The sequence below is a fragment of the Haplochromis burtoni genome, unplaced genomic scaffold (assembly GCF_018398535.1).
Source record: "Haplochromis burtoni strain Fernald_Lab_line unplaced genomic scaffold, NCSU_Asbu1 Contig_112, whole genome shotgun sequence".
Classification (NCBI taxonomy): Eukaryota; Metazoa; Chordata; class Actinopteri; order Cichliformes; family Cichlidae; genus Haplochromis; species Haplochromis burtoni.
In genome coordinates, this window is record NW_024582473.1 from 1,458,403 (window position 1) to 1,476,860 (window position 18,458).

The following is an 18,458-nucleotide window of genomic DNA, read 5'->3' on the forward strand; positions in this document are numbered from 1 at the left end:
TTGCAAAGGTAAAATGATTGGCTAGAATCCAAAGTGTATGACATCTCAGGAAAAGAAAGCACCGAAATGTGCGCTGCTTTTCGGTCTGGTTACTACCGTTTATGTCAGAACCACACCAGTACCCATCCCTAGTAAACTGTGGATAGAATAATGACATGGGAGATTATTTAGCACAGAACTAATTTGAAATAGTATGTTTAGACACTTTGTCATTCGTCACAAACCATATCGTTTGGTGACATTTGTTTAGTTGACTCTATGAAAAACATTTCAAGATAACAGTCTGACACGCATAAAATTGTACTTTTGCACCAACGAGGTGATTCCCAAAGAGCTACAAGCTGAAAACTTGGTATAGCTCAACATGGTGTGCAGTCTGTTCTCAAAGATTTTGAAGAAACTGGACAAGTGAAGGACAAAAGAAGAAGTGGTAGTTCTAAAAAACAATTTACACCAGATGTTCTTAAAGAAATAGGGGAAAACTTCCTGCAAACACTTATCACAGCACCCAAACGATGCATAACACCCTTCAGCTGAAAAGAAAAAAGCATTGTCAAATTTTGAAGAACCATTCAATATGACCTGGAAGGCATTTGATTGGTAACGGCTTCATTTTTCAGCATGGCAACCAATGTGGTATCATCTTAACGGAGAACGGAAGAATCAAAAGGAAGCAAACATCCAAAGAAGACTTTGAATGTCCTTCGAGACCCCTGGAGAACTATTCCTGAAGACTACTTAAAGAAATTACAAGAAAGCTTGGCTGAGAGTTCAGGCTGTGCTGAAAAATAAAGGTGGTCACACAAAATGGTGACTTTCAAGCTTGTTAGGATTGTATAACACAGCCTTATAGACTGTGTTACTGTGCATGTTTGCATGTATTTCCTATTTTCCCAGCAAAACACAAAGAACTGAACGGTGGCTCAAGACTTTTGCAAAGTACAGTACATGCAAATATTTAAATTTCTAAGACAAACCAAAAATCCACACACGTTTTATGTTTTAATTCAAACTTCTACAAATATATATTTATTTTTAATATATGTATACATAGCTTATTTTTTTCTACCCTTTAATTTATTTTGCCATAATTTTATTCATCACATTACTTACCTTTTTCCAAATCTATCAAAATTGACCTATACATTATAGCTTCATATTTATTTTAGGTGCACGAAATATTATTTCTAGTACTTGCCTTTTCTTTTCTAACTGACACGTGTGCAGAGATAACATGTTCGTACAGGTGCAGATGGTGTTTTAGTCATTTTCTTTCTCAAGGCATGAGAAAGAAAATGCCTTATTCCTGTTTTCCACATTTTAAATGTGGAAAAAGGGAATTAGACTGAGAAATTCCTCAGTGTTCCAATTTGAGGACGTGTGTGCACTTTGTGAGACTTTACATTTATGCATTTTTTCATTTATATGAGATAGAATATTGATTTATTTTTAATTTTATTTTTATATAGCTAAATCGCAACAGCAGTCGACTTAAGCCAGTTTACATTGTAAGGCAGATACATTACAATAATAATATAGATCAAGTCTGTTTATCACTTTCTGCCGACCAGCACCTTCAACCACAGACAAATCTCTGCTCGTGTTTACTCTGACTTCTCATCCTTTAGTAATCCACAACTGTTCAGACACAGAGTACAATGTATCCAACTCTGACTGTGACCACAGCTGTGGTTACATTCCTGTTTACACTAATCAAAGACTCTCTGTTCTGTTGATATTACTTAAGCCCTGCTCCTCCACAGCCTCCTCCTCCTCCACGCCTCCTAGTCATAGATCAACTGGGATTGTGTGTGTTTATGTCTATATTATAATGTGTTATGCAAACAATTATGTGTGGTGAAAGTTACAAACCCACAGGACGTGTGTGGAGCGATCCAAAAAGAGTTTATGGCACTCTGCACCACGCAGTGCCATGAGGGAGCGATGTGGTGTGCAGATTAAATTAAAAGTATTACTCCAGAAGTGCTTTTTTAAAACTCAGTCCTGCTGTGTAACTGGCGACTTGTGCAGTTTTCTTTTTACTTGCGTGCTCCAACATGTGACGTGTTTCCACAAATGGTTTGAAGCTATTAATCCAAGTATGGAAACTGCGCTCACCTTTCGAACACGTGCTGGAATACGAAGTCCCGGAGCTGAACTGAAACCTGTGAAAGTTCCTGGAGATGTGATAGAGGTGTGCAGCCTGACCACAGGACTCTAATCTCGGCCCTTTCAAATCCCCGCTCTCGCGTGGGCCAACTTACCCTCCAGCGTGACTTCTTTGCCTGCCTTCTTGAGCGCCTGGACCGCCTGGTCGTGCGTTGCCTCCCGGAGGTCGTTGCCGTTCACCGACAGGATCGCGTCGCCCACCCGGAGAGCCCGGCTCTGGTCTGCGGCGAGCCCCGGGAAGATCTTTGAGATGAGGATGGGCATCCTGTTCTCGCGCCCCCCCTTAATGCTGATCCCCAGCCCGCCAGACTCCTGTTTGACAACCCGGACTTTGCGCACAGCTTCCGAAGACCCGTCCAGGCTGACGTGGAAGTCGCCTGGTCTCGACCCGAAACTGGACCCGGGGCTGCCGTAGCTGGAGCCGGGGCTCCCGAAGTCTGAGTTAGTGCCGTTATTCGGGTACTTTCCAGGGCTGTTCATGCTGTAACCGCCGTCGTACTGACCCCGACTGACCCCCCCGCGCCCCGGGCTGCCACTGCGCCCCCGACCCCCGTGGCTCTGGTTCTGGAGTTGGTCCTGACCCGAGGAATGACCGCGGCCGGGGTTCCCGGGACTTGTTCCCGGGTCGTTTCCGTTTGACATGCCATTTCGCAGGCCCGCCGAAGAGTTGCTGTAGTCCCAGTGATTGGTCCCGGGGCCGGTTGCCTCCGCGTCGGCCGTCAAAGTGAGCGTTTCTCGGGTGAGCTCGGCGGTCACTCGGATCCAGCGGTCACGGAGCAGAAGGTCCAGCTGTCCGTTTTTGTCTGCTCGGGTCCAAACTGCCATTCCGGGACGGTTAGCCTGCTCCGAGGCGGGCCGCTTTCACACTAAACTCATCATCAACTTTTTCCTCTTTTTCAGAGCGCGCACAAGCAGCGACTAGGCTCCACGGGCCCGCATTGACACACCCACTCCCGCCGTGACTGCAGGCAGAGGTGGGGGGAGACAGAAGGACTCCCAGAACACAGGGAGAGAAGAGGAAAAGCACAACTGGCTGTGATGTGCCAGCTTGTTGTTGAGTTCAGGCTCTGAGGATGTCCAACTTCCACTGGAAGTTAGAGCGACTGAAACGAGAAAGCTTCCTGTCAACCCTTTCAAAATAAAAAAAGCGGTCAGAGTAGACGGCTCCTGCCAGTGCAGGAAACCAAGAAAGAGAAGACGAGGCTCAAAATATGGACTAAAAACACTGACATAAAAGAAAAAGGGCAAAAGTCCACAAGAAAAAGCAAGGAGTTAAGATTAAAATTCATCATATTTCTTTAAAGAAAATATATAAAACCTAAAAATAAATCACACAATTAAGACCCCAAGTGAAAACATAACAAATTGAAGTCAAAACGATTTACATATTAAGTCCAAATTTAGAAGAAAGTACACCCACTGACAATTTTAAGATTTTGCATATCAGGAAATGTTAAATAATAATAATAATAATAATAATAATAATAATAATAATAATCCTCACCAGGTCTTACAACTGCAGGAGAACATCAACACATGACTTACTACACAATATCATTATTTATTTACCCCAGAAACAATGTCAGAAGCAGCTTGTAAAAACGCGCCATCGTTCACAGTTCATAGATTCACCTTTAGCATTAATAACTTGGAGAAATAACTTTGCGTATAACTTCTGTCTGTCACGTGGTCGTGGGAGATTTCAGCCCACTCTTCTTTACAGTGTTGCTTCATTTCATTGAGGTTTGTGGGCATTTATTTATGCACACCTCTCATAACATCCCACCATAGAATTTGAGGTTGAGGTCTGGACTTGGCCATTGAAACACCTTGATTCTTTTCCTTCCCCCCCCAGTCATCCTGTTATATACTTGTTGCTGTGTTTGGGGTCATTGTCTGTCGTATGACCCAGTTGGGCCTTTGGGCTTCACATTTGACTCTGAGTTTATGGTCGACTCTGTGGCTGGTAGGAGCCCAGGTCCCCATGGCTGGAAAATAAGCCCAAATCATCACTCCTCCATCACCCTGCTTAATACTTGGCAGGAGGTGTTTGTGCCTAGAAGCTGAATTTGGTTTTCTCCAATTTCTCCAAATTCCACTGTGCACCGTTCACTTTGGTCTCATCAGTCCAGAGGAAATTCATCCAGAGGTTTTGTGGTGTTTTTAGATGCAAATTTGGAAATTATTTACAAAACTACTTTCGGCTGCTCCGTTGTTCACAAGGTGGTCGTCACAGTGGGTAGCTCTGCATGTTGGATTTGGCAGATGTTATAAGGATTTGTCCTTCCTGATGGAGCTCTGAAGGGATTTGTGTCTCTACCTGAGATCAAACAAGGTATCTTTCACTTGTTAGGCGAATTTGTAAACCACTACATGCCAGAGCCATTAAAAAAAGGATTATTTGATATTGAAAAAATCAGGATTTTCAAGTGAATTTTAAAAATTTTTAAAACAACCCAGGGTGTTTAATGTCAAAACTGTGAGATTTTAAGTCACATTTTGACTGAGGATGTCGATATGTTGTATTTTAACTGGTTTTAAGTTACATTTTTATTTTATTTTGAATGAACTAATATTAACAATAATAATATTCATGACAAATAATTAAATAATAAATAACCAAGAATTAAAAAAAAGTTTTACTTTTTAAAATCCAAATTTAGTTACCAGTCATTTGCAGTCTAATTTCTGACTTACTAGGTCAAAATTACAGCTTAAGTTTGTGTGAGAGAAACATCTGACAAAAAATTCAAAATTTTACTAGAAGTACAGAATATAAGATAGTTAATATTTTCACTTTGAAAAGTCCAAAGTCAGTTTTCAGTTATTGTTTGGGAGCATTTGGAGCCAATATGAAAGATAAAATTATTTAAATTAATTGCATGAATTATATAAATATAAAAAAAATGTAAGCCACTGAACACAAAACTTGTAAAACAGTTTAAACTTGTCGTGATGATAAAGGTGTCCTGAAACCCAGAGCCTTCATTAGGTGGACCACATACTCGAACGCTTTTATTCTGAAAGTATAATCACCCACCTTCCTCTTTTAGTCCCCATAAAGCAGCTTGGACTCATGCGGCTTGTCAGAGTAAACTCAGAGCTGGATGACAGGCACACGCAGCCAATGGACACGGGTTCATGATGGCAGAGGCGGAGAGTCCATAAAGCCATTATGGATCCACTGAGTAGTGGGGACAAAGCCTTCTTAAGTTCACTCACTGCGGTGACTCTATTAATGGATCCTGCTGCCTAATGTCTACTTTGATAGTCCCAGTACTACCTCACATAGTCAGATAGCCGTAACTACAGGAGCAAAAATATAGCTAAGTTATATAAACTCCAACACCAATAAATAATATGCATCAAAACCTGATATATGTTTTTTTTATATATTTGATTAATAAAATACAGGAATGTCTGTTCACTATGAATGTGGCATGGGTGTTGATGCCAGAGATTTTTCCACTTCACCATCTCTGGAGTTTACAGAGAATGGTCTAAAAAAGAGAAAATATCCAGTGAGCAGCAGTTCACGTTGATGCCAGAGGTCAGAGGAGAATGTCCACACAGGAAGGCAACAGTGAGTCAAATAACTACTTGTTACAACCAAGGTATGCAGAAGAGCATCCCTGAAGACACAACATGTCAAACCTTGAAGGAGATGGCTACAGAAACAGAAGACCACACCAGGTTCCTCTCCTGTCAGCTGAGAACAGGAAACTGAGGCTACGGTTCCCACAGAATCAGAATACTTTATTAATCCATTAATTTAATTATTTTTTAAAAAGCACTCTGTTTATTATTATTTAAATTAGACTGTGGTAAGATCATCATTTTATCTTGATAGCTACTTTTGTCATTTATAATCTGCTGTTTTATCCGTAATCTGAACCAAAGTGGGTTCCACATTAGAGCATCATTAGTTTCCATTATAAAGACATTTTTAATGCGCTGTGGAGGAAAAACCTTTTGTTCCTCATGCTCCATATCCACATCACTTGTGATCACAGTATGATAAGTCATCATTATTATTTTAACTGTTCTCATTATTACCCTCTGGCCTGATGGAGATCAGTGATAGTATGACAGGATTCTTAGCGTTTGTACATTAAAGACATTTTCCTTTTACAGCAGCTAATCCGGTTACTGTAATCAGATGTTCCTGGTTATTAAGATAATCACAAATTACTTGAGGTTTCCCAGCTGTTAGCAGAGGCTGGACTAAGTGTAGGTAAATACAAAAATATTTGTGTTGGTGAGACCTCCAGTGTCACAACATGACTTCTCCACCCTTGTGTCTGTGCTCTTTGCCACCGGCAGAGTCACATCTGTGACTCGATTTACCTTCATCAATTTTGAATGAAAGAAGCTCAGCTGCTACATCAGTCATGTTTCCATAGATCTTTCTGTGTGTAGATAAAACAACAATACGCTCGCTTTCAAAAAAGGGTTCAACATTATAACCGTCATGAAGGCAGGGTTTATTGTAGGACTGCTGCACCGACTGCCTTCAGGCATGTTATTCTATTCAAGTGAGATCTCCGCAGTTAGCAGGTGGGTTGTTCAGCGGTTCCAGTCTTCTTGACACATCACAATACAAAGCTAAGTAATACTAAAGTTGTTACTTTGAATTTTTGATTTATTTTTGTCTTACATAGAAAATGTTTTCTGGTAGGGTTTTTAAGACCTGTGGACCGAAGGTTTGAAGGTGAAGTCCCAGGTTGTCCGATCCCAAAGCTGGATCCAAACCATGCCAGAACAATCCTCCCACAGCACGGCAGAGTCACCGGATCCGGCCTGTGCTGTCCTCAGGAAGTACACCTCACATGCACTTGCCCGCTTGTTTAGAATATAGCGAAGGATGACTCAGCTGACTCTGTCAGTTTTTCCACATCTGCAAAGAGCAGTGATTGTTCTACAGCATCTGAGGAAGAGCCACCCATCTGTTTTCCCTTACATATTCCAAGCTGGAGCGTCAAAGTCGTGAAACAAGCTGTTTCCTCATTTCTGTCCCATAGATCCACACGGCCGTGTCACATTATTCACATTATCCTATTGAAACCGTGTCAAACTGCTTCACCCGTCCTCTGTTACCCCAACAGTGATTCTTCTGCCACAATTCCAGCTTTTCCTCGTGACTTCTGAGAGAATAATCAGACAAATGCACTGCAGTCTGAGAGTTGGTGCACTTTAAGGCCAGCATTTACATGTATGTACTGTAAACAGCTGAGCATCATGAGCAGGTGAAAGAAAACTGTGAGAAAAAATGGAAAACTACCTGCCACAATGGAACCCTTATTTTTTTTTCTTTCCTTTGTAGCTTGCATTTGTTTGTTGTAGAGTTTAACTTTGGAGCACATCTGCCAGCCCGTCTGCCTGCATCTGCGCTGGTTTCTTCCCACAGTCTCAAAACACTCATGGTGTGGATGTGACTGTGAATGGATTGAAGTGGATGACCGGTTAGATAAATTGATACTTAAGTATTATCAAAGTAACTCCATCCATGTGACGTTTACTGCTTTACAGGGACATGTTCAGGTCACATGACAGGACGGTGAAGTTGCTCACACGATTTCTGTGATTCTGTGATCTTTATTAATTCCTCAGAGTAGCAATTTTAGTCCACTAAATGGGTTCAAATTAAATTTCTTGAAAGCACTACTTGAACATAAAAGGGTTAGTTCACACTGACGATGTGTGTTTGGATGCGTTTACAAGCTGGTGATGCAGTCCTGAGTACCTGCGCCTCAGCAGAGTGTGTGTATTCTCTCTATTACATAAATGTAGTGTGTATCTGTGGTCCCACTCATTTATTCAGAATCTTCCGTTAACTTGTAGTGAAATAATCTCTACCTGCCTGCTTATTCCTTTCACGTACTGCATTAGAACCTGCTGCTCAAGAACAGGCACTTTACTCCTGAATTATGAAGCAGCGTGTTGTGTTTATTCGTGAAGCTCGGGTCTACTGAACACGTCAAACAGAAAAACTCGGAGACGCAGCGCTGGTCGTGTTTGTCGTTAGATTTTATTGCAGCTGAGGTTTTCTTAGTGTTTACAAAACCAGAGCAGATTGCAAGCGTCCACGGGGAGTGAAGGGGGGCGGGAGTTTCACATGAGCATCGTCACGCTGCGTCAGTTAAGGGTGCAGCCTGCAGCTTCACCCCGTTACATTCACAGTGTCGCCGCCGTCGAAGCCTCATCCAGCTGGAACGGGAACTTTTTGGATGATTATACATAAACGCTGAGGGTCGTGTACAAGCTTTAAATTTACAATTCTGTTTCTCTAAGTTACATTCAAAACAAAAAACAAGGCAACCACAGAGCGCTAAAATGAGATGCTGACTCTATGCTGTGCAGCTTTCAACCTCACCTCCACCCTCTCTCTTCTCTCTTACAGCACCCCCCTCCCCCCGGCACTCTCCCGATCTGCCCTCTCCTCAGTCTGCAGCTGTGAGCGTCGGGGAGTGTCGTAGTGCTGTTGATAAGGCAGAAACAGAGAGAGCTACTCACTCAAACCTTAAAAGGTCAAGAGCTCTGTGCATGTGTGCATTTGTGATGGGTAAGATAAGGAAGATAATGCAGCTGTATGACGGGTGAGGCGGTGGTGTGTTGGAGTCTCTAGTTTCTTACTAAAAAGGCTCGAGATACAGCCCGAGAAAATTCGTTTTTTAAGCTTTATATATCATAGCACAACCATTCAACCCAGTAATATTTAAAGAACCTTGAAGCACCTCACTGGATCGAGTGTTCTCATTACGATTTATTGGAGCCAATCAGATGGCTCGCTGAGTCGTTACTGCTGTGCATGAACCCACTAGAAGCCTAGTTTGTCTGTGAATGTGTGCACAGTGTCCATCAGTCTGCTCATTGGCTTGCATTGTTGATCGTCTCGGCGTGGTGGAGCTGCTCTTAATGTTGGGAGTGGGGAGGGAGACACTGTGGCTGAGGGAAAGGTGGAGGGTGAGAGTTTGCTTGAGGGAACGCCTCGACTTGGGACTGGCGTTGCAGCTGTGGTCTCTGAGCAGCAGCAGCAGCAGCAGCAGCTTTGGCCTCCCTCTTGGGAGTATTGTTGAGGATGTCCAGGCTCCGGCGACTGGAGGAAATGACATCGGCGACGAATTTGGTGCATTCAGCACAGACGTCCCGCAGTGTGCAGCCGTGAGCGTACAGGTGGGGGAACTCCTCCTCCACTGAGCGGCGGGATAAGCTGCGCAGCGACCTGCAGAGGAGGGTGGAACAGTTTTATTAGAGCAGACGTGAGGCACTCAAAGAAAGCCGAATATAAAACTAAGGGAGATGTCCATAATGACTACATGGTTCTTTAACAATAATTTAACTCAGGGGTGTCCAACTCCAGGCCTCGAGGGCCGGTGTCCTGCAGGTTTTAGATCTCACCCTGGATCAACACACCTGAATCACATGATTGGTTCATTACCAGGCCTCTGGAGAACTTCAAGACATGTTGAGGAGCTAATTTAGCCATTTAAATCAGCTGTGGTGGATCAAGGACACCTAAAACCTGCAGGACACCGGTCCTCGAGGCCTGGAGTTGGACACCCCTGATTTAACTGCACATCCAATAAGCACTCAGGGCCATCCCTCACACCCCCAAAACAAAAATGTTTTAGTTCACAAGCCATAAAAAAAACTGAGGGCTGACCCCCCCTCCCTTATGACTTACAAAAATAAAATGCTTTTTTAGATATTTAATAAATCACACATGTTGTGGAAAAGCTACAGTACTACTTTAAGTTTTTCTTCTTCAGAAAAAGCCACTAATTTATTTCTCTTTTTATTTATCTATTTATTGGCAGCACTTTTAAAACCAAACTGACAACAATGACTGCTCAGCAGAGACACATCAGCTGAACATCTGGAAAGATGGAGCTACACTAGATCTTTCCAAGCTTATCCAAAGTGGCTGAAATATAAACACAGACATGCAGCAGCGCTGGGGCATCACAGTCACTAACGAGGAGATTAAGGTCAGCTTCTCTGATTGAAAAAAACAAAAACAAAACAACTCGCTGCTACAAAACTCTGTGTGTTTCTGTGCACGGAGCCGCATGGTCGGGTCTTGGTGACAGGTGTTAGAGAGCGGCTCAGCACAGCACCACGCCAGTGGCCCATTTCTCTCGTCAGCTCGCTGTTTGGCTCTCTCTGTCCACTCTCTCTTCCACTTCTGTCTTCACAGGGCCAAAAACAGCGAGGATTTTGATGACAGCTGGGTAATTATTACATAATGGCTGCTTAGAGGCCCTGGAAGAGGCACTGCGCTGATTACATAACTAAAGAGAGAGAGAGAGGGGGGGGGAGGTAGGTGGAAGTTGGTGATTGGATTGAGTAGGCAATCTGCGATTGGTTGAGGTAAGCACAGAGGCTGGTGCTGCTTAGGCTCGAGAAGGTTAGCAGTCATTGGCTTGAGTTAGAGACAGACTTAAATAGATTTGACCTGTTTTTCCGTCTAGGTGTCCACTGTCTCGGGATTGAACCTGAGCAGTGAGCGGATGACAACACTGTGGGGAAACTGGTGTGTTGGAGTCCAAATGTCAGGTTGGCCTCAGGTTTGGAAACAAAAAGGCGTGCAGCTCAGAAGGTAGTACTTAACCTAGCTTAGCTACGCCAGGTGTTTCATATTTGCTACATGGGTTTTTGAGACCCATGTATCTGTCTGTGCAATAAGTTGCACAAAAATGCCAGAAGTAGCAGATATGATACAAATTAAACCTCAGATATGCAAATTAATATTTAATTTATTTTTTAAAAATTTGAATTTTGGGGCAATTGTTTCAGGGTCCAGGCCTTACAGGGATTAAACCTTTGAACTTCCTTATCAGCTTTGACGAGCTTAAACTAAGGCTGTAAACATGTTAAAGAGGACCTGTTCTGCTCCTTTAGTATTCTATGTAGCACTGCATTATTCACATTTAAAAATAAAACAAAACCTGAAAACATTTTTCTCTTCTGCCAGCTCCTCATTTGAATCGGGGCTTTCTTTCCTTTCTTTCCTGAAGCCTGCAGAGGGGCAGCAGGCATTGCCTGGGAGAGTGGGAGCCTTGAAGTTCCAATTCTAAGTTAATGTTATCAGAAAATGGCAACCAGAGTTATTATAGTTTTCTCATTAGTTTTTATTTTTATTTAGAATTTTTGTTTTAACCCTTTCGAGGCAGGCGTTGCCGATTTGCAACAGTTAAAAACTAACAACCTGATTACCCCACATACATATTTTATGAGGTTTTTTTACTCAGAAGGGCTGCATGTTACTGCAGGACTTGGTTGTGCATTAGCAACACAAAGTTTAATTTGAATCGGAGAGGGTTAAGTTCAGTTTGTCTGCCACAGCAGATTTTCTTGTTTCAGTTAGTTTTAGTCTTTTTAATTATACATGTATAGAGGGCAAATCAGTGCAGGAATCACAATCAAAACAAAGAGCATATATATAATATATAATCATGTATAGACATCCAGAGTCTATATTAACACATCCATCATCAGACAGATACTAAAACATTTCCTTGGTATATTTTTTATTTTAGTTTAGTCAGTTTTCAAAGTTAACAAAATAAAACAAACTGGAATGATCTTGTTAAGTCTAGTTTTTATTTTTTATTTTTGTTTTTCACATCCAGTTTTAGTTTTTGGTTTATTTTTTGTTTACTGAAATCATCTTGATGCTACTTTTTGAAATGAAAGATGTGGAAGGCTGCGACAGCTGCAAACATCTGCAGCAGCTGCAAGCATCTGCAGCAGCTGCAAGCATCTGCAGCAGCTGCAAACATCTGCAGCAGCTGCAAACATCTGCAGCAGCTGCAAACATCTGCAGCAGCTGCAAACATCTGCAGCAGCTGCAAACATCTGCAGCAGCAGACACTCCAACAGGAACTTTACGTTTAACACCTGCTTATTTTGAGCCACACCACTCAAACATATTTTAGTTGCTTTCTAAAACACAAAAGTGTTTGAAGAGAATAAGCCTCTGTGCTAACAAAGGAGAAACAGTGACTTGCTATTTTGAGTTAAGTTCCTGAGAGGTTCCTGTGGTTCTTCTCCCCACATGGTGTGACTGTCAGCGGGTCTGTCTGAACTGCCATTCCAAAATATATATATATATATATATAATAAAATAATAAAAGAGCAGATCAGGGCACTGCCAGTGAAAGGTGCCAGACACCAAAGATGTGAGATCGACATCTAGGGACATTTTAGAGAGTTTGATGTTAGAAAAACGAAGCTTTTAATTAAAAAAGGCCATGTCTGGCAGAGATCGAGGCGGTGTGTGCCCCTGCCAGGCCTCTACTGCTTGGCTATCATAGCCGTTCCCAAATCCCCCTCTCATGTAGATTTTAGGGGATAGTGGTTGACGCCGGTGCAAACTGCACCCCTTTTTAAGAGCTCTGCAACAGGCACAGCCTCCATAGGAAACTCATCAGCTAGATTTGGAAAGGAAGGTATGTTAGGTATGCTTTTCACATTTCTTTTGATCTTTCTCCTGGTCCTCAGTGCATACTTCAGAAGAAAACTGTCGTTTTATTTTCAGCCAGCTTTATAATCTTCTCTACAATAAACAGACTCAGCTATTGAAGACAAACACAGACTCACTTGTAGACTTGGCTTTTTTGTCCATGGCTCTTTGGAGTGCTGTGAAAGCCCACAGTGTACACAGGAATGTGGGCCATCTTCTTTGAGGGAATCTTCATCTGGAGCACAGAAGAGGCAGACCAAGAGGAAAAACAATCAGGCAGAGGAAATAGAACCGAGAGAGCCTGTGGTGGGAGGCACTGCAGATGACTTTCACATTACAAGTATTTCTAGCCTCTACGACAATAGAGATTCAAAACACACGAACATCAAGGCCACGAGCCGTACAGTCACAGAGCAACAATAAGCAAATGCACATATTTCAATAAAAACTAACCACAACTGTAAAAAACAACACACACAAATTAGCCACAGCACACAAATCACACAAAATCCAAACCTACAGAGCACAGAACCACACATCCAACACGGCCCGGGACTGAGGCAACAAATCAAAACCAGCAAAAGAACAAAGAAGAAGAAGTGACGTCAATAGAAATGACAACCGGGCTCAAATAATGCGTTAATAAGCACTAAAACATGTCATTTAACCCCTTTCTGCAGCAGCTCCAGCAGCCTCTTTCTTTCTCTTTTTACATGTAAAAGCTCCACATAGCTTTACTTAACAGGTCAACCTGAAGCATAAATGACTTCATATGTTTATTCTCATTAAAATGTAGCCCTTTAAATGCAAGTTCTTTGTTGTAACAATGCTTCTTGGCAATAAATCTTATACCATTACCAAAGCCTGCTTATTTCCCCTTAAATGGCCTTTTCATCCTCTCCACTCCCCTAACAGAGGTAGCCTCTGATGAACCCCGCTCTGTAGAGCATAGAGTCCCAGACATCATAGACGTTGCAGAATCTCATCTAGATATCTCTCTGAACTGAGATCGCCTGCAGTGATGACAAGCCTTGTATTTCCAGTGAGGGAGATACCACCCCACAGCAGTGCGCTGCCTCCATTAAAAGCTGTTACTCTATCAGTCCACTCCACACTCTGATGATCCAGTGGCCGTAGGCAGAGTCTGAACTCAATGCTGAACGAAGCTAATCAGGCGCCAGTCAGACATCTGACGGTCTCCAGAAGCTCAAAACAAGAGCTAATGGCAGAATAAGCAGTTTGGCATTGGCAGAGAAGATTTAGCAAGTTTCTCATAGGTCCAACCAACATACTCTACTCTGCTACTCGACCTACAATCGTGTTTCCAACAGTTTTAAGACTTAAGACATAAGATTTGCCAAGAAGAAGAAGCATACAACCAAGAGTGTAATCGACCAAACTAACATTGCCTTTCTTTTTGTGTTTATATGAAAAAAAATGACAACAAATTTTATTATGAATATAATGGTGACACTCACTGCACACAGCTCTGTCTGTGAGTGCAGAAGCTCCACCCACTCCGTGCCAAAACCTTCTGTTTATGAGGAGCAGCCAATAAGAAGAAAGTTGACTAAAACGGCTTTAAAGGGAGTCCAGATGCCAGAGTCCTCACACCAGAGTGATGCAGAGAGCAGTTAAATCTATATCTATTACACTGTTTTATGTTAAAAATAAAATTTGTTTTTCATGTTTTGTAGAAATATTTTTTAACTTAACAATTCACAGTGTGTAAGAATGACAGTTCAGATGTGAAAACATTATATAACTTTATATACTTTAATTAAAAAGACCTGCTATTAAATGACATAACATGTATGAACAGAAAAATTAAAAACTCTACAGCAGTAAAAGTAATGACATGAAAAGCGAGGCTAAAAAGGCTGAGTACAAAATCATACACAGCACAATAAAAACAGAGCCAAAAAAAAAGATTTGAAAGTTAGAAAGTTACCTTTGCACTGCAGGAGCTGCAGACAGATCTGGGAGAAAAAGAAAAGATTTTACTACTACAGCACACATGTCTGCACACTTTCCTACTGCTTAAGCGGGAACAGGCTGCTCTGATGGCTATAAACCCCCCACCCCGGTAAGACCTGTTCTCATGCTACTTGTTCTAATAATCCCTAATTGTAGCATTTGGAGGTGCAGCACAGTCACAGCGCGGTCCCTGGTTCCAATCTCTTGCATGAAAACCTTTGAATTCAGTGGTGATTAGTGGGAGCATAAATGTGAAGGGTACAGAAAAAAATCAGTGGCACTGAAGGTCGTAGTAAGCACAGTGGTGTCCATCGTGGCAGGAAGCAGGAACTGGGAGAGTAGAGAAAAATGAATGCAAGAATGAGCAGCTCCAGAGCGCTCTGGACCTCAGGCTGGGACAAAGCTTCATGTTCTGACAGGACAACCACCCTAAACACACAGCCAAGACAAAGAAGTGGCCTCAGGGCCACTGTGTGAATGTCCTTGAGTGACCCGGTCAGAGCCCAGGCTTGAAGCCAATTGAACATCGTTGGCAAGATCTGAAAATGACCGCGCACCGACGTGCCCCATCCAGCCTGATGGAGCACGAGAGGCTCTGCAAAGCAGAATGGAAGAAACTGCCCACATATATGTGTGCTAAGCGTGTAACTGAGTACCACAAAGGCTGAATGCTTATGCACATGTTATATTTAGTTCTTTTATTTTCATACATCACAGCAAACTTTGTTCACTTTGTCTTTATGAGATATTGTGAGTAGATTTCTGAGGTAAAAAATGAATCGCACTTTGGAATAAGCCCGTAATTTGACAAAATGTGGAACAAGTGAAGTGCCGTGAATACTTTCCGCATGGACTGTAAATATGCCCGGGTATTGATTTGTGGAGACTCATGTTTCAGCTGCAACCTTGGAACAAACGTTTAAACATCAACAAGAGAATGAAAGACTTCCTTCATACCTTTTGCACAGTAAGCAGGTAGACGGCCACGAGAAGAGGGGGAATTTCACTTTGCAGCAGCAGCAAACCTGAGAACACACACTCACAGTCAGTGAATCCCGTTAGTGTCAACAGCACAAAGAAACACTGCACTGAGAGAAGTTCTGCACTGTTACCTTCCCCCGCTTCAGGTTATTGTAGAGCTCTTTGCTCTGGAGAAACTTTTCCATCTCCGCTTTGACCAGTACTCGCCGCACGTTGATGACCTCGTCCACGGTTAAGGCGAGGCTCTCAACAGGGTGGCTGAACTCATCCTGAACACAACCGAGAGCAGTTAAAGAGAGGAAACCCATCATTCTGAGCTCCTGTCCACGGTTTATTTTAAAGAAAAAGCTAAAGATAAGAGATTACAGAGGAAAACTACAAACCGACTGAGGTCAAAGCCAAAATGTTATCATCTGCAGTTTTATGTTTGTGTGAAACAGTCAAAGAAAAGTTTAAGCTCCTCAACACAAGTCTTTTCATACACATGAAAGACTTGTGTTCAAAAAATTAACTAAACCTTGCAGGAAATTGCCAGAAATGTAACATTTCAACACAACAGTATGTACTACTCCTTTTACAAAACTGAACTATCTGCCAGTCTCGTGTCCTCCTGCACAGTTTCGCACCTGAGCCTCCAACTTCCCTTTCTACTGCACGGATACATGTTGTGCATATCTGTGAAGGGAGCAGTACACACCCATGCAAAGGTTTTTTGGGGCGGGCATTTTTTTGCACGGATTAGCCTTCATTTGAAAAATAATATGGCAACTTTCAAAATAAAGTCATTGCTGTTGATTTAGATCAATATTATCGATACTGCAGCACTTTATACAGTAAAAAAAATGGAGATATAACCCCGCCAATCTAAGCTCAGTAACAGATAAAATTGGCTTGACAGGATAAATATTTCTGCAGTGATGTCACATGAAGCCGAGGACCATCCTCTGCCTCTGCAGTGTTTTCATCTCACCATCCACTGGTGCTCGTCTCCAGCTCTGGACTCAAACGTGGTCTCGGATCCCTCTGTAGTCTCGTCGACTGAGCTCAGAGACAGGCGGGCTGGAGAGGGCGGCACCCAGCCGTGAACCGGGAAGGAGGCTGGCACGTGGACATGAATGAAAAGTGAATGAGACAGAGAGGGAATGATGAGCTGAGGACAGTAGAAAGTGAATGAGAGAAAGCCACGAGTCGCGGTCTGAAGAATCCATGAATTACACATCAGCCTCTTTCATTCAGGCCCGTCTCGGATCTCAGGCCTTCAGAGAGTTTGTCGATTCGACTGGAACGTCGTCATCTATTATTAATCTGATTTCAGTGGAGCGATTGGCCCATGCTGCTACATCTGTAACTCAGATCACGGTGAGAGGTCTGCTCTTAACACAGCAGACCTCACACAGTTTAAACTGGGTGCCTCTTCGATCCTGCAAATGGAAGGTGTCAATTTGTCTCTAATGGAAAGTAAACAGGGCAATGGGAGGGCTGGAACAGGCCAGTAAACATGATCAGCACATATAATTTGGATCAGCTGCCGATGACAGCCGGCTTATAGGCTTACCTCCTCTCACTGGCACACTTGAGGCCGGAGAGTCCTCTATTGGCAGAGCTGTGCACTGCAAATTAAAAATCCTGCTATCGTCCAGCTGAGTGTAATGTTTATGGCACATAAGCACTGTGGATGGCTTTGCAGAGTGGATCAAAGTCAGGATCGTTTTTCAAACAATTACCTCTGGATATGGACACCGAGGCTGCTAATGCACGAATCATGGCTATCAAACACATAACATCCTTCCCGGGGCTTTCATGCAGCGCACAATTCAAAGCCATTAGCTTCTACCCTCCTTCACCCAATCACTTGATTCGATTACAATCCATCTGTGAGCCGTTCCACGGCCGACGTGAATCCAAGTCAAGGCTGCAGCGCGGTGAACTGACACAGCTGTTCTGTGAGGTAACGGTGGTTCAGCGAGGTTGGAGATTGGAAGCAGTGGTGACATAATGTCTCCCAAACCATTAAATCATTTCATTACCCCGAGGGTTGGGAATCGAATAAACATTTCTTCCTAGAGTTTTGGTTTTGTAGCCGTAACGGTAATTAGTAGATGCTGAGTTTTGTCATGACTGTTTACTGCTGCTTTCCTTCCAGGCCTCGAGGCAGAAGAGGTGGAAACTTAAAAAAAAAAAAAAAACCTTTTAAGACTTCAGTATCCCCTGCACTCAGTATGGTGGGTCTGATGTCTGTTCGGAGGCATTCTTCATTCAAATACAGTGATGAAGAGGAAGCCATCAGGAGGCTCATCAACACACGTCTCTTTGTGGCTCTTCATATGTCTGTGAATGTACAGACAGCTATTACTGTCTGTACATTCACATTAAAAGAAACATTAAAAATGTCCAAGTTTTAAACTTTTTTAATGATAGAAGGTGATCAAGGGAGGTTTGTGGTTTTGGCTTGGTTTGTCCTTCTGAATTCACATATCTATTACAGACCAGGGTCTCGGGGTCTTTTATAAAGACAAACTTGATGCAAGAATGTACAGTACAACAAATCTGACCCATGCACAGAGACGGTTGAAACCTGCTGACACAGATGTTGAGGCGGTGAATCAAAGCCAAACTATAATAATTGAATACACGCTGTCAATATATCCGATACCATCTGATACATTTATATTAACTTCAGACAACACACGTCCTCCCACGGTGTGAAGTAGAGACTTAGAAGGACAGACTCTACGGTGACCAACAGCAGTAGAGCCCATGTATAAATTACAGGGAGTGCAGAATTATTAGGCAAGTTGTATTTTTGAGGAATAATTTTATTATTGAACAACAACCATGTTCTCAATGAACCCAAAAAACTCATTAA

The 18,458-nt window shown here is 42.6% G+C and overlaps 2 protein-coding genes across 2 annotated transcripts in view; both read right to left on the reverse strand.

Annotated features, from left to right (window-relative positions):
• sntb2 (syntrophin, beta 2) overlaps window positions 1-3,259 on the reverse strand; it is a 32,740-nt gene extending 29,481 nt beyond the window's left edge. The window contains exon 1 of the mRNA XM_005928400.3: window positions 2,265-3,259. Within this exon, the coding sequence (XP_005928462.1) occupies window positions 2,265-2,994 (730 nt within the window). The 5' untranslated portion in view covers window positions 2,995-3,259. The remainder of the gene's footprint in view (window positions 1-2,264) is intronic.
• A 4,918-nt stretch (window positions 3,260-8,177) lies between these two features.
• The window catches only part of spire2 (spire-type actin nucleation factor 2), a 59,529-nt gene continuing 49,248 nt past the window's right edge, over window positions 8,178-18,458 (reverse strand). Inside the window, exons 10-15 of the mRNA XM_014335533.2 lie at window positions 16,563-16,690; window positions 15,724-15,861; window positions 15,569-15,636; window positions 14,586-14,613; window positions 12,772-12,869; window positions 8,178-9,391 (exon numbers count right to left, since the gene is read on the reverse strand). Coding sequence (XP_014191019.1) covers window positions 9,082-9,391; window positions 12,772-12,869; window positions 14,586-14,613; window positions 15,569-15,636; window positions 15,724-15,861; window positions 16,563-16,690 — 770 coding nt within the window. The 3' untranslated portion in view covers window positions 8,178-9,081. The remainder of the gene's footprint in view (window positions 9,392-12,771; window positions 12,870-14,585; window positions 14,614-15,568; window positions 15,637-15,723; window positions 15,862-16,562; window positions 16,691-18,458) is intronic.